This window comes from Durio zibethinus, chromosome 11 (assembly GCF_047325235.1).
Source record: "Durio zibethinus cultivar Kanyao isolate XHJ-2024 chromosome 11, ASM4732523v1, whole genome shotgun sequence".
Taxonomy (NCBI): Eukaryota; Viridiplantae; Streptophyta; class Magnoliopsida; order Malvales; family Malvaceae; genus Durio; species Durio zibethinus.
The window spans coordinates 15,058,375-15,074,401 of NC_143172.1; the positions used below are offsets into that span (position 1 = coordinate 15,058,375).

Here is a 16,027-nt window from a genome sequence, read left to right on the forward strand (position 1 = left end):
ATTAACTATTCTGATCCACCATCCAAATAATTGAGGCTACTTATTACATTTTGGTTAAAATAATAATTTTTTTTTAACTTTATAATTTTATCTAGCCGAGCTTCTTTTTTTTTTTTTTTTTACTTTTGTTATATTTAAATAAATTTTTAATTTTTAATTTACACTCAAATAAATTTTTTATCTTTAATTTGTAATAGAATAAGTATTTAAACTTTTAATTTATATATAAATAAATCATTAACATAAATCATTCTTTTATTTAAAATAAAAACTTCTTAAATATAAATTAAAATATAAAAATTTATTTACATATAATAAAAAAATATAAGATCACATTTAAAAATGAAATAATTCAGGGATTTTTTTTAGCATTTTAAATTTACATGTTAGATCTCTTATCACTTAATTATGACGCACAACTAGAGAAATTTATGGTGAAAAAATTTGTAAATGTTGATATTTGAATTTAATTTTATTAAATTTCATATTCTAAAAAAACTAAGTGAATTATTTGAGTTAAACTGTTGATTCAATTTATTTTTTTATCGATTTAAAAATTTTGAATATAATTAAAGAAAAATAAAATATAATAACTTAAACTACATCCAATAAAAGATAAGGAGTTTAATTCAATTTTTACTAAAGTTTGAAGGCATATTAAGCCTATCTCCAAAAAGCTTTTGGAGTTGGACTGCTTTACACCGTTTAGGATTTGGAAATTTTGAAAAATTTGGGAGGCTAAGTGCATGTATCTAATAACAAGCTGTAATCTTGACACACCATGTCCTATTGGCTCATATGTTTTTGTTGTAATTTGCAATAGCTGGCGACTTTGTCCTTGTTAGTCTCTACGCCTGTGGCTAGCTGCACAACATATATTGCCTACCTTTGAATTTCAACCAAAATTTCTCATACAATAAATAAAAGTCAGGAGTCAGGAGCCAGGAGCTGTCTCTCTCTGAATCAAAATTCTAACCTCAGGTACATTTGCTCGTCAAAACAAGCAGCCCTGCCCCTGTTTACATTATATTAAGCAATACATAAAACCGAGGTACTGATTTGTTCATCTCTTTGAAAATGATGCTTCACCATTCTTTTGATATCAATAATTGAACCTCCACCTTTCCAGTTATTCTGTCCCATCTTTCGTAAATGAATATCCACATCTTCTTTAAACCTTTGCTACAATCTATCTTCATCATCTCCATCTTCATCTTAATTGTTCTCCCCATAGCTTATTCTGATGACAATGAGCAGCTCCTGGAATGCAATGGAACATTTAATTGTGGTACCGTACACGGTATTGGATACCCTTTCTGGGGCAGTGTACAGCCGAGATACTGCGGTCATGAAGGATTCGAGCTCATTTGTGAAGAAAATCAGCTCCCTGTTATAACTATTAATTCTCAGAGATTTCGTGTATTAAACTTAAGTCAACCTGGCGCGATGAGCATTGCACCTGTAGAAATCTGGCAAGATTCTTGTCCTGAACAATTCCATAATATCTCATTAAACCACAGCCTCTTTGATTTTGCTGCAACTATTCGAAATCTCAGTATATTCTATGGCTGCCCTCTTGAAGATGAAATACCTTCCCAAAATAGATTTAGTTGCATCACATCCAATGGCAACAGCCTTGCCTATTACCTGGATGAATCATTGTTGAGAATTCACCGCTCAGCGCTCACAGATTGTAACATCAGTATTACAGTCCCGGTTAATCAAACCGAATTTGATGAACTCTTGTCCGGAAATGACAATGTAGCGGATGCTTGGAATAAAGGGTTTGATGTAATGTATCACAAGGACATCATTCCATGTATGGCATGCAGGAAATCTGGAGGAGTATGTGGATCTGACAAGACATCGCTTGAGTTCTTATGCTTCTGCCGCGACCATCCTTACTCTCAAATCTGTTTGGCTTCTGGTATGAATGCTTGTTCTTCTAACATTTTCTCAAGGTTTTTCTCTTAGGAAATTTTCTCTATTATATCTAGTCAAACAAGCATAGGTAAGTTAATTAATTTAGAGAATAATAGACAAGTCATTCAAGATAATGACTGTTAGATATAATTATTTTATCTCTTATACTCTGCCAATTTGGTAGTTTGGAGATAGAAGTAGGACAATCAAATCAAGCATGTTGCACTGCACATGGTCATGTGTGCATTGCTTGTGAAGGATACATCTCTCTCGGACCTAAGAGAGTATAATTTATTAGAATTTCTGCTTGACTGCTCCAGTATAGTGTAGATATTGGATTCTCATGCCAACCTATTAGATTTGCATAAAACAGAGCGTGATGGTAATAGGAAGCCTCCATTATACCAATTTCTCAATAGATGAAATTTCGATGTAGCTTCTAATTTCTCATCCTAGAATAGTAGCCATAGCGATTGGTGGTTTTATACGAATTCAATGTACCTCTGTTTATTTTGGTCCATTGCATATGCATCGGCCATCGTGTAGGTCAAAGTCAACAATTATCCCTATCTCTTGCTTTCTCTTTCATAGAAAATTCTGACAAGCTGATTTTTCCCTTTTTTGTCAAAGAGAATAGTCTACTCATTTACATTTTAATATTAGAGAGACGACATAATCTTCCAATCAGGTTAACATATAACTCGTATACCAGTTCTTCTCCCTTCAGAACTCCAAAAATGCATTCTCAAATGATCATTTCAGCCCCTTCCATCTCCATCTTCACCTTCTTCTTTATCAGCTTGATCCTCCTCCCAGTATCATACTGCCAAGATGATAAAAGTTTTGAGGAGTGTTTTAGTCCATTTAACTGTGGAGACATAAGGAACCTCACGTTTCCATTTTGGATTGATGGTCGTCCTGAGCACTGTCGCCAAGAAGGGTTCAGGTTGACCAATTGTGGATATCAGCAGCCTGTCATAGATATTGGTGGGAATGAATTCCGACTCATTTACTTAAATCAGGCTACTTATACAATGACAATTGCTAGAAACGATTTGTGGGAAGACATTTGTCTTGAAAATCCGATCAATATAACTCTGGACTACCCTTTCTTGTGCTATCCTCAAACAAATCGAAACCTTACATTCTTTTACAATTGCAACCCACCACAATTTAATTGCACCCTAGGGTTACGATCTTTCTATGCGGATGATTTAACTGAGAGGGATAAATATGAAGGCTTTAATAGCTCTTGTGGTACTGCCATCCAAGTTCAGGTTAATCAGAGCGCTTTTTCTCAACTCTGGAATGAAAGGCCGCAATTGCTTGAAGATTGGAGACTGGGATTTGATGTGGTGTATAATTTTTCTAGACTATTCTGTTCAAAATGCGACAGCCTCAATGGAAGATGCGGAAACTGGAGTTCACCTTTATATCCTATCTGCAGTAAACCTGGTACGCACAATCTTCTAAACCCCACTCTTCATCAATTCACATCAATTTGATTGCAAAAATTTGGTAAGTTCACAACCTTGTGAGCCTTAATCACGCAGTCCAATGATATAGGATATCATAGAATGCTAATTATTTGTTGTGGTACTTGCTCTCACTCTTGGGATGGGATAGCCTCCAAGAAGCAGTGGATATTGTTGTCGCGTTTAATTTTCTGTCTACTTTGAACATGTCAACCAGAGCTGGAGCTGGAAAAATGCTAATGACATATTCAAGCCAGCCTTAGGGTCAAAACACGCATTTTCTTTTTCTTGTGCAGCAAATTTTAAACGTAGAACAAAACTTTCATCAAGATTAATGTACCTAATCACGTAGTCCAAATAGTTCATAAAATTAATTATGTTAAACTCTACATACTCATGGCTAGGTCCGAAAGTGAAATTAACTTAGAAGAACTTGATTTTAGCATATACTAAAGATGAATGTTATATTATAAGTGACACCAGATGACGTGCCTTTAAATTTGGCTGAATTGTTATTTGTTCAATGCTGTTTATATGAACAAAAAAGAAATTGGTTGAATTGAGAAAGAGTATCATGGTTTAGGTCAGATTCGGAAGAATGGCCTTTAGAATGTAGGCCTTATAGAAGAGAGAGAAATAATGAGGTCGATCGACGGAGATGCTGTAGCGTAAACCCTTGGACAGTGAAGTCAGCTTCTTGAAGAAGATTTATTGAATAATGGATTAGAGACATGTTAAACGGAAGAAGAGGGATAAATGAGTATTAGAGATTATGAACGTGAGATAAGAGTGACTCGTAGAATGTACCAGGGATGACAACTTCTGTCCTTGTTTCCTTATTTGGCCTTTTGGTCTTGTCTTTTGGGCCATAGGTCTTCTAGCAGAAGCAACAATAAAAAAGATTGAAAATTTGAATAAAAATTCTATAATAAAGAAATAAGTTAGCATGCAATAAGAATCAGTGGTGATTACTTTAATTGATTCAGCATCATGATAGATCATTAAACCAATGAATAGTCGTGGTGGAGATCAAGTAATTCTCTCTAATTTATTTTTATTCTTTTTCACTTACTTGGGTCCTTATAATATCTTTCTTTTTCTTTTAATTTTTTAGTTTTAGAATTTTGAGGCTATCATTAAGAAAATGTGCCCTCTTATCCCAGTGTTATATTTTTCTTGTCAATGGTCAGAGTTTCTTGTCTTATTGATGGTTGTTAATAGGATGCATAGACATAGAGAGAAAGAGTGATTAATTAATGATAGAAAGCAGAGGCACAAATAAAAATATGAGAAAGAAAGGATCAAATAATAATTTTATTAAAAAAAAGGATCAAATATTATTTTTGATGAAAGGAAATATTGTGCTATAATAGTGTAAAAGAATTTCGGGGTGGGGGTCAATGCCCCTGCCAGTCCCCCTTAGCTATGCCTCCGATAGAAAGAGACTAAAGGTGGAGGAAAATTAAAGCTTCTTAATATTAATTAGTATACATTAATTTCCCTTTGTAAATAAGAATAGTTCAAACACGTTGGAATATGGCAGTGTTTGAACCATAACAATTTAACACTCAAAGCATTTTGAACACTTGGATTCTGGCCCAGAACAAAGAAAAAAAATCTGTTGAACAAGTCAGACTTCTTTTTAGAATCTTGAAACTTAATTATAGGCTCCTCTTTTCAAAACCAAGTGACGTGTTCTTTTAGGTTAGGTTCTTCACAAATTCAATGGCCAAACATTTTGACAGTAATGTCCCTTAAGTCATTCAAGTTGTGGGAAAACAAAAAAAAAGGGGAAAATTCTAGCTTACATAGAAATGGTCCAAAAATTGAAACCCCGATTACTGTTAGGCTCGTATAAGCCACTCTGTTGAATTACGTCTGTTACCCGTCACAACCCTTTGAACCCACATCCAAAAGTCTTTCAGCAAACCAAGGTTAGCAGCCACATATCTTTCTTTGTAGAAAATTCTAAGTGTCATAACTTCCCAATTAACTCCAACCCAGTGGTTTGTATCCTTGAAAATGATAGCACTCGAAATCAGTTAATCTCCTTAGCTTAATTATATATATAAACCCTTCACTTATAAGTGTTCACTTGACAAACCTCCGCTGCACATGGATTCCTTTTTCTTCCTTTCGACCTCTCTGTTCTCAATCATCTTCATCTTCCTTATCTTAATTCTTTTTCAAGTATCTTATGCCCAAGATGATCTTCGTTTTACTTCATGCGGTCCATTTGATTGTGGAAATCTCCGAAATGTTTCATATCCTTTCTGGACTGATTATCTTGATCGGCCTGCATATTGCGGCTTCAATTATGAAGGGTACAAGCTCAAGTGCATACACAATCAGGCCCCTCTTATAAATATCAATATCCAAGAATTCAAAGTGGTGCATCTCCATCAGTCTCGTGGCTTGATGACAATCCAACGAGTGGAATTAAATAGTACTTGTCCTGATGAGTTTTTGATAAATAATGTTTTTAATTATTCTGAAACCGCTCAAACCATTACTCTTTTTTACGACTGCCAAAGCGGGGGAAAGTCAGATGATGGTTTCACTTGCAAAAAGGAGGGAAGTGAAAAGTTTGCTATGTTCTTTAAGAACGAAGAAAATGGACGTGGTAGAGAAAAAGTTGAAGTTCCTGTTGAGAAAAAGGCTTTCGATGAACTGATGGTTGGAATTGCCTCTCTGAATGAAGCTTTAGTTCAGCAGTTTGATATGAAATACTTTGCATACGATGGATATTGCAAGCAATGCAAGGAATCTGGCGGAAGATGTGGATCCAACGAAGATTCACCGGTAGCATTTGCCTGCTACTGTCGTGATGGTCCTCATCAAATTAAATGCGAACGTGGTCCTGGTATGCCTGCTTCTTATTTCCAGTCCCGTTTAACTCTTTCTGAATCATGTTCCTAAACGGCCAGCCTAGTAAGTAGTAGAAAGATGCCATTGAATCCTTGCTCTTCCTAATCAGAAACACGGAGTCGTTTCCTTTCCATGGAGGAAAAGAAACCAATTGATGTTCAGTTGTCTTTTTTCTGCTTTTTCCACCGCTTTTTATGGCCGATAAGAAGCCTAGCTTTCGGTCTTAATGATCCAATCTTTTCGACCTTTAGTTCTTTGGTGGGCCTCCTGGTTTCATTAGTAGGTTCGCGGGTCTATCTTTTGAATTCGTCAATGGTCCCAGGGAGCAAGCATCCTTGAATGGACTGTTCCGGCCAATTTTTTTGCGTCACAGCACACCTTCTACCCATCTTGTGTATCCCGCGCTTAATTTCTCCAATTTTGTTTTGGCCTAACTCGAATACGCGATTCCTCCATATCCTTTATATTCCCCTAATCCTCTCTTTTTTACTTAGGTAGGCAAATCTGAAATATATATTGTTTCTTCTGCCTATGCTTTGAGACCATCATTTCCCCTTTCAAATGCAAATCCAAAGGTGTGGCGCAAAAGTGATCTTTCTTTTATCTCCTTTTTCAACGACCAAAGTGTTTGGTTATATATTAATGTTAATTATAAAAAGCGCCCCACCTATTAAATTGTCCTATAACTACGTTTTCCCCATCGTGTCCCACACAATATTGGGTAGGTGTAGAAGTTTTTTTATCCACGTTAATCAGATTTTCCTTTCAGCCAGCTATAAAGGGCAGTTTAGTCCATTCAAATCTACTTCAATTCGTGTCATTATGACATCACCATTACGAGCGATGCTGGTGTCTTTCTAATCCATGATTTGGTCTAGAATTCCAGGATTGTCATTTTCTTTATCTATGCACGGAGTTTCTTTGCGAAAAAAATGTTTAATTTCATATATACGGTGGCAATAGGAGGGATTATATCCGGATCATTTTGAGTTTAAATTTTTTTGAGTTCTTATTTTAAGTTTGAATGTTTTTGAATTTAAATAAGGTATGAGTTCAAGCTATTTAAATATTTTTGAAATTTTACAAACTTGTATTCATTTTAATATACATTTTGAAGTTGGATTAAAATTGGAATTTTTTTAAGATCATTTCGAGCTTGAGTTTTTTCAAATTCAAGTCATTTAAATTTGGGTTTTCTTGGATTGAAGACATCGACTTTTTTTTGTCCAATTAAGGTTTTGTGGTTCGGATTTGGATTTTATTGAAGAATTTTCAAGGTCAAATTTATCTTGCTACCTCTATCAAGATAGGAACTGTGACAGCAATTGACCCCCTTAAATAATTCCGTGTCCTTGTATTCTTAGTTTAGCTGTTACGGCTGCTTATTAGAACAAAAGAACTATGGGCTCAAGCACTAGCAAATATATGGTCTTGGCTAATTTTATTTCTAGATTACAATTATTTATGATTATTCAAAGAAACTTGAAATCAGAATTTCATCTTAACTTCATCGGGAGTAGCTGCTAAGAGAAGAGAGAATGTTACAACATTTTTTGGTACATAGGGTTACTGTCTCGTCTGAAAGACAAATGCCATCACAATTGACGGGTAGATGCAATTTTCTTGAGTTAAATAACTACTAAAATTTTTTAGTCAAGGTCTCAAGGATGTCCTAATTTGATAGTGGTTTAAACCTAATTGGCTCCCATTGAAGCATTTCGAATTCTAGAGGGTAGGCGCCACCCAATCTTTGACAAAATGCATAGTTTATTGGCCCATAGAGTTTCCAAAATGGATGCATGAGATCAAGCTAACTGCAGCATGGATTTGAATGTGGAATGGTCAATCTAGGTAGGAAGCTGTAGAAGAAACCATAAATCTTTGCTTTTGTTTTTGCTTTTGCTTGAAATATTGTTTTGCCTTTATCCTCGTTTTCAAACTCCAATCACTATCAATAAACAAATTAAAGCTACTTGAACTCTACAAGGCAATAATACCAACTCTATTACAATTTCCACCAACTGCTTCTTCCCATTTGAAAACCTTTCTTCTCCTCTATTCCATGCCATCCCTTATTGCTTACTCCTCAAATGGATCCACAAAACCTGCTAAATTTTAGATCTTTACTCTTCATTATTGTCATCCTTTCGACAATCCTAGCAACTGAAACCCAGTGTGCAGATTACCACTTTGAGGATTGTATGCCTAGAAGCTGTGGTAAGGGTCCGAATATAAGCTACCCTTTCTGGATTGTTGAAGAACAAGAATCCTTTTGCGGTTATCCAAACTTTGATATCACCCGCAAAGAGGGAAACCCTATACTCAAAATTTCTGAGGATAGTTACATCATCAAAGACATATTTTACAACAACAACTCATTGCTCGTGGTCAATGCTGTTGTTTATTTCCTCGACAGAACGTTAGCCTTGATCGAACTCCCTTTAGTCTTAGTCTTGATAATGTCAATCTTTCCTTTTTATATAATTGTGAGCAGCAACCACAGTACCATACATATCCAATAAGTTGTGCAAGCAATGCCTCCTTCCATGACTTTGCTGTTTTTCACAAGAAGCTTTGGAGAAACTAACTATTCGGTGGAGTCATGCCAGCCTTTTCGTTGATGAGCCGGTGTACATAAACGATGATGTTAATTTCGTTAGTTTGCTAGAAATGAATTATACTGAAGTTTTGAGGATGGGTTTCGTTTTGAATTGGACTGCACATAGTTGCACCGATTATAAGAGAAGTGGAGGGCGCTGTGGTTTCGATAATATTAATGAATTCGTTTGTTTTTGTTCGGATGGATCTCATCCCAAGACTGCAATAATGGTAATTCCATATACGATAGGATATTCATTCCAAGACTATCAATGCTTTCTTCGATTATTTCTTCATGTTTTGGTCGATTTTTTTTCTTCGTTTTAGCTTTTTCTTATCACTTTATAGGACTCCATATGTTTGGGGACAAAATAATAATATTCTTTCTGTGGACTGGTACATGTTTTACTTCTATTTCTTGTTCCATAGCTGAAGTTCCGAATATAAAACTTGATGAAAACGGCAGATAATTGACCCTTTTGTTCAGAATGTTAAGACTTTTGATGGATTATTCTGGTATAATTTGTCATGCTTGATTCACTGCATGTCTCGATGTAGCTGTCCATTTTGGTGTTATAGATCTCATTCCTTGAAGATGCAATGGGAATGGGATTATACCTGCAGAGTTATCAAAGAAGCATGCGGCAGAAAATTAGTTCAAATTTTACATGATAGATGTTGCCTGTCTGGATTATGCGAATCTTAACTCTTTATTTATCCTTTCTAACCATTTCATTTGTCTCAATTTTTTTTAATCTGTTTCAGGCAGGAAGTTTAACTTGAAAACAAAGCTGGCCATCGGTAATATAATCCCTTGATCCTCCTCTGTTCCATTCTTCTCTTCACGCAGTGTATTGCTGCATTTTCATTTCACTAAAATGATATCAAAATTCAACATAAAAAATACGCAGGTTTTGGTGCGGCTGCTGGAGGCATAATGATCTCGAGCATCGTTTTCTATTTCTGGCAGCGCCATCACCGGAGAAAGGTATTTTTTAAGTCATCCTATGTATCGGGCAAAAGCTCTGCCGACCGCTCTTCCATTATGGATCCTGAGAACGGTGATAGCTTTGTTGGCATCCATCTCTTCACCTACAATGAACTTGAAGAAGCTACCAACAACTTTGATTCTGATATGGAACTCGGCGATGGAGGCTTTGGAACTGTATATTATGGTAAGAGAAAAAAAAAATTATATTCAACATTGCTAGTTCGAGTCATCCTTTTGCTGAAAGTTCTATTGCTCTTATCCATCTTTCTTAATCAGGTGAACTTCGAGATGGGCGTGCTGTTGCAGTTAAACGCTTATATGAAAACAATTACAGGAGAGTTGAGCAATTTATGAATGAAGTTGAGATGCTAACTCGCTTGCGCCACCAAAATCTTGTCATACTTTACGGATGCACCTCTCGCCACAGTAGGGAACTCTTGCTTGTATATGAATACGTTCCCAATGGCACTGTTGCTGACCACCTTCATGGTGAACGTGCTAAACCCGGTGCACTCTCTTGGTCCATTCGCTTAGAGATAGCCATAGAGACTGCAAATGCATTGAGATATCTCCATGCTTCTGATACTATCCACCGTGATGTGAAAACCAACAATATTCTTCTCGACAACAATTTCCGTGTTAAGGTTGCAGATTTTGGATTGTCTCGTCTCTTTCCAACAGATGTTACCCATGTTTCCACTGCTCCACAAGGGACTCCTGGTTATGTCGATCCAGAATATCACCAGTGCTACCAGCTTACCGACAAGAGCGATGTCTTTAGCTTCGGGGTTGTATTGATTGAGCTAATATCATCAAAACCAGCTGTTGACATAACGAGGCACCGGCATGAGATCAACTTGTCAAATATGGCTATCAATAAGATTCAAAACCGAGCATTACATGAGCTAGTGGATCCATCTCTTGGGTTTGAATCAGACAACAAGGTTAGGAAAATGATTACTGGAGTGGCTGAGCTGGCATTCCAGTGCCTGCAATATGAGAAAGACATGAGGCCAGCTATGGCACAAGTGTTGGAGGCTCTAATAGGTATACAAAATGAGGATTACAATAAAGTAAAGGCAGAAGAGATGGATATTTCAGCAGACGAGGTTGGGTTGTTGAAGAGTGGACCATTGCCTCATTCCCCCGATTCTGTGATGATAAAGTGGGTTAGCAGCAGCTCTACAGCTAGTATGAATAACTGATTTCACTAAATTTCTTGGCAAATAGTAAAGGGATTGTTTAACTTGTACCGTCAATCCATCCTATATATTAAGAAGTTGGTGACTGTAATTTTCTTTCCATCTGTGCCTGGACCTTGAATGGTGAATGGGATGTAAATATTATCTAAGATAAGTGGTGTATGAAAAGGTCAGCTTTGGCACTTGAAATTTTCAGATGATTCTTGCTTTTCGATTAATCAGTTGCATAAATAAGTGTTAATTGTTTAATTCGTTATTTCATTTGTAATTTGGCAGGGTGTAGTGTAACAAAGGAATCTACTCTTTAGTTTGTGAGTGCTTTCTTGCAGTTCAGTATTGCATTATATATATATATATATATATATATATATATATATATATATATAGGAATCTCTGAGCTAGACAGGTTCTTTCTATGTTTATCCCTTTCACATGTATATATAATGTATATGAATTTATGTTGTATGAATGTATACGTATGTATTGTATATATGCCTGGTGTGACTAGAAACAAGTAAAATAGGGCAGAATTGGTAGTTCAGTGAATTTTGAAAAAATAATTATCAGTAATATTTCCAGCTCTGAAAATCTGTTTCTATAGAACAGTGTTTAAGTAGCTGAAACCATATAATGGAGGTCTTGGTGCAATCTGATTCACCCTTTTTTTTTTTTTATAACTTCCTAATCGACCTTTAAAACCCCTACCTTATTATAGGGTATCATGCACACAAGTTCCTTCGAACCTGCAACCTTCAATGACATGTCAATTAATCCTAATGTTAGTCCGCATTTGGCTCACTTAATCAATAAGCATTATGGTACATTTTCTTCATGTTCTTATATCAGGAAACACCCTTTCTAGTTCTGAAGGTCTACTAGCATAAGAAACCAATAGAGTTGTAATAGAGTCTCGGCAACTCTGTGCAAAAGAAATTTCCATCTGTTCCAGGTGCCAGAAGCATTACTTTAGTTCACATCGGAATTGTCAAAAATGCTAAAATGGAACTTGTATGAGTTATTTTATGCTTCTTTTCACAAGTTTAACTAAAACCATAACCAAGGTTAAGGACATGTAAATTGTAATAAGCCTTCAAGCTTTGAAAGCAGAAACCAAACAAATTGCAGCAGGGGATCAAGCAATAGTTGATGTAATGTGAGCCCATTGATCTTGGATGTTTTCAGTTTGACACTGTTGTTTTCATTCTTAACCATGATTTTGTTAGAAAGTACATAATCCTATTCTGGTTAACGTATCTTCATCAAAGGGGGAAAAAGGAAGATCCTTGTTATTGTTAATGTGTTTGGTCGTATATGGTTTCGAAATTTACCAGTAACATAGTTATTTATTTTGTCTTTCGTAATAAAGGATGTAAATTTGAAAAAAAAAAAAAGAGTATAAAAATAAGAAAACCAGTTTGCAGCTCCTCTGCTTCCTTCTCTCTTCTCCAGACAATTTCAGCAATGATTTGTCACATCAATTTATATACTGTTTTGTGTTCCTGTATTTCTTCTTTTTTTTTTTTTGGAAACTGAAAATGGAAAACATAACAAAAAACCTTAATGAAATTTCACAAGGGCCACAAAGGTCAGCTATATTAACAACCCTTCATCTTATTTCAAACAGTCAGACAAAGTATACATGAATAACAAACAGTTCAGCAAGGCAAAGTGACAAAATGGCATGTTTCTTCATGCTCAGGAGTCAGGCCTCAGATATTGTCTGTTTGACATAAAATAGAGAATGACTGATTAACAACCAAGAGTTCTCAATGCAAGCAAATTCCCAACCAAATTCAAGTAGAATGATTAAGTTTCTATTCTTTCATGTTCATTTGGTAGTTCATATATAGAACTACTTAAAGCAATTATTTCTCTTCCCCACCATAAAAAAAAAAAAAAAAAAAAAAAAAAAAAAAAAAAAACACACACACACACACACAAAACAAAAAAGGAGAAACAAAAGAATCATGCTATTGGAGCGGTATAAAGGTCTATAGGAGTTCTTGAAGGGGTATATAAGAAAGGTTTAGGTGGGATTTTCAGGGCATCCACGCTCGCTTCCAGCATAAACAACACCTCATTCATTGATGGCCTCTGTACTGGGTAGGTCTGTATGCACCACAACCCTATTATTATCATCTTCTTTGCAATTTCATTATCTTGGCTTGTCATTAAACCATGCAATCCTAGGCTGTTTTCCTGCTGGAGACGGTCGTAGACCCAGTGTGGATAATATATCTCACTACTGTGGTCTGCATCAATATCAACATTCCTTCTTCCTCCTACCATCTCTAGTACCATCATTCCAAAACCATACACATCAGACTTGTGTGAAACTCTCCCGAAGTTCCTGCTAAACACTTCTGGGGCTATATATCCAACTGTTCCTCTAGCATCCAACATTGATATACTCTCTTTTTGACATAGTTTTGCAAGCCCAAAATCAGAGATTTTGGGGCAAAAATCTTCATCCAAAAGGATATTATGAGGTTTTATGTCAAAATGCAAGATCCTTGTACTGCAGCCTCGATGGAGGTACTCAAGCCCTCGAGCAATTCCTACTGCAATTTCATGCAATTTCTCCCATGGAAGGTGCCCTGCAGTTGAAATATTCTCATCGTGTATGAACTTTTCAAGAGAACCATTCGGCATAAATTCAAAGAGCAGAGCTTTCTTCTTTCTGGTATAGCAATATCCCAGAAGGGAGACAATATTAACATGGGATGTTCTGCTAATACTGATGACCTCATTTATGAACTCGTTTCCATTTCCTTTACTTATGTCAACTTTAAGAACCTTCACGGCCACAAGACGACCATCTTCCAGCTTTCCTTTATACACACTGCAAAAGCCTCCTTCACCTAGTTTCTCCCTGAATGAATTGGTTATTTTCTTGATATCAGAACATTGATATCTCTTTGGAGCTAGTGATCCATAGTTCTTTAAATAAGTCTCTAAATTCGGATCTTTCTTCATTTTCCTGTTAATCATTCGGGACACCAGTATTGTAGTTTTATAGCCAAAAATGATGACACATGCAAATATCACTCCAGTTGCAAAGCCAATTCCTGTGTCCAAAGAAGTGATATAACTGTAAGTGTTTGATGCAAAAAAGAGAGCTAGAGTATAAAACTGCAAGAAATATTATGTCAAAAAAGAAGTCAGAATAATGGGAATCATACCGATAACAGTAGACACTTGCCATTTTAAGTAGTGGCGGTCTGAATAACAAATAGCATAATTAGAACCTTGGTGGATAAAATTTTTTAAAAAAAAAAATAACGTTATTAATTGAATGAGAATAGTTCAAGACGTACTATGGATTGAACATGGTGGTTTTTGGGACACGCCATGACAAATGCAGAGAACCTGTGTCGAATTTATGTCTGATACGCATCTCCCAGCCGATGTCCTACAGAGTTTGCAAAACTCATGGTCATCATAGTAATAATCAGCAAGAAAGCCTTCGTTCAAAGCTTCTTTCAGAGTCAAGGTTCCATTAACGAGTTGGTTATAAGCAGTGATGAGAACTGGAATTGAGATTTGAAAATAACATGGATTTGCAGAATCGGTGGATAATTCCCCTACAAAATAATTGTAATGTATACCATCCTTTGCAGTGCATGAAGAATTATATGCGAGTCCTGAAGCAAAGATTTCTTCCGGACAGCCATAGAATATTCTGAGGTTCCGAATTCCTGTAGCATAATAATTAAAACGAGCATGATTCAAGCTGGTGTTAAGGAATGGACAGGCGTCATCCCAGATGTCTGATCGTGCAAGCTTCATCCTATGACCGTTTTGTTCAATTTCCAGGACAACAAAGCTTTGGTTACTGATGTCTATAACCGGGTATTGATTTGGCTGGCATTGAAGCTCGAAGCCTTGTCGGCCGCAGTGAGATTGCTCATTTCTCCAAAATGGATAACTGATTTCTTTCAATTTTCCACATGCAAAGGAAGATTGGCAATCACTGTACGGTGGGTGATCCTTGCAATGAGTTCCTGGAAAAACTGTCAAGAAGAAGATGGAACTGATGATGAAAGTGAAAAGTTGGAGAGATGGTGGGAAGTTTTCAGGTCTCATTCTCTTTAATTCAGATAGAAAAACATTATCAACAAATTTTTCATTCAAAGAAGTTTAAAAAAGAAAAATCATAGGAAAGGGGCAATGATTAAAAGCTGGAAGATCTCTAATGAAAATTAACAGCTTAAATAAAGTAGTAATGTTTTTGTTGAGGGTCGAGACAAAATTAAATAAAATATTTGTTTTCATTGTTATCGGGAACACCGTATACAACATATGGAGAATGCTTGTCTTTGGAATTTATTGTGCTCTTGGAAAAATTCCCATGATACTATGAGAATCCTCGACCACTTGCGTATACAATACCCTTTCTGTTCAAGTTTAAAACCCAAAAATAAAAAATAAAGTAATTATTTTTTATCCCTGAAATTCAGCTGAACCATTGTTGAAACTTGAAAGTCAATTTCCAAGTAATTTCATATACATATATATATATATATATGATGTCCATACCAACTATTATGGCCGCTCATCACAATAGTTTTAAATTGTTTCTCATTTTGTTTTTACACATTTACCTAGATGACGATGAATCCTAATTAAGAAATCCAAGAAACTAACAATGACATACCAATCATTCGAGTTGTTGCACCCGTTCTCTCATAGTAAGTTTGGTTGAAAAGGTTTTAAATTTTGAGAATTTTAAAATGAAGTTTTTTTTAATGCATCTACAGATTGCTTCAAAATAATAAAATTTCCATGTTAAATTGGATGTCTATTTCTTAAACGTCATAATTTTAGGAAAAATATATATTATATATTTTTATAAAGGAAGTTGCAACTTAAGAGTAAAAGAAAAAATTATAAGTGTGAGATTTAAATTTTAGATTTATTAAATGATTGTATGAATCAACTAAATTAAACTTACAAAAATCAATTTTGAT

The 16,027-nt window shown here is 35.5% G+C and overlaps 1 protein-coding gene and 1 pseudogene across 3 annotated transcripts; one reads left to right on the forward strand and one right to left on the reverse strand.

The window, feature by feature from the left end:
- Positions 1-740: 740 nt before the first annotated feature.
- LOC111291505 (LEAF RUST 10 DISEASE-RESISTANCE LOCUS RECEPTOR-LIKE PROTEIN KINASE-like 1.2) lies at positions 741-11,306 on the forward strand. 3 transcript variants are annotated; one of them, XM_022883344.2, is made up of 4 exons: positions 741-1,927; positions 9,630-9,665; positions 9,776-10,039; positions 10,132-11,306. In XM_022883344.2, exons 1-4 carry the CDS (start codon positions 1,153-1,155, stop codon positions 11,058-11,060), a joined length of 2,004 nt encoding a protein of 667 aa, XP_022739079.2. In that variant the 5' UTR covers positions 741-1,152; the 3' UTR covers positions 11,061-11,306. The 3 variants fall into 3 exon arrangements, with proteins under 3 accessions (XP_022739079.2, XP_022739081.2, XP_022739080.2); XM_022883346.2 differs by having other exon boundaries at positions 930-3,378; XM_022883345.2 differs by lacking the exon at positions 741-1,927 and adding an exon at positions 5,373-6,261.
- Positions 11,307-12,918: 1,612 nt separating this feature from the next.
- LOC111290192 (LEAF RUST 10 DISEASE-RESISTANCE LOCUS RECEPTOR-LIKE PROTEIN KINASE-like 2.5 pseudogene) lies at positions 12,919-15,143 on the reverse strand (annotated as a pseudogene).
- Between the last annotated feature and the right edge of the window lie 884 nt (positions 15,144-16,027).

Coding starts and splice junctions, on each gene's coding strand:
- LOC111291505 (XM_022883344.2), top strand. CDS start 1,153: ATGAATATCCACATCTTCTTTAAACCTTTGCTACAATCTATCTTCATC. Junction 1,928..9,629: donor TCAAATCTGTTTGGCTTCTG/GTATGAATGCTT, acceptor AATCTGTTTCAG/GCAGGAAGTTTAACTTGAAA. Junction 9,666..9,775: donor GAAAACAAAGCTGGCCATCG/GTAATATAATCC, acceptor AAAAATACGCAG/GTTTTGGTGCGGCTGCTGGA.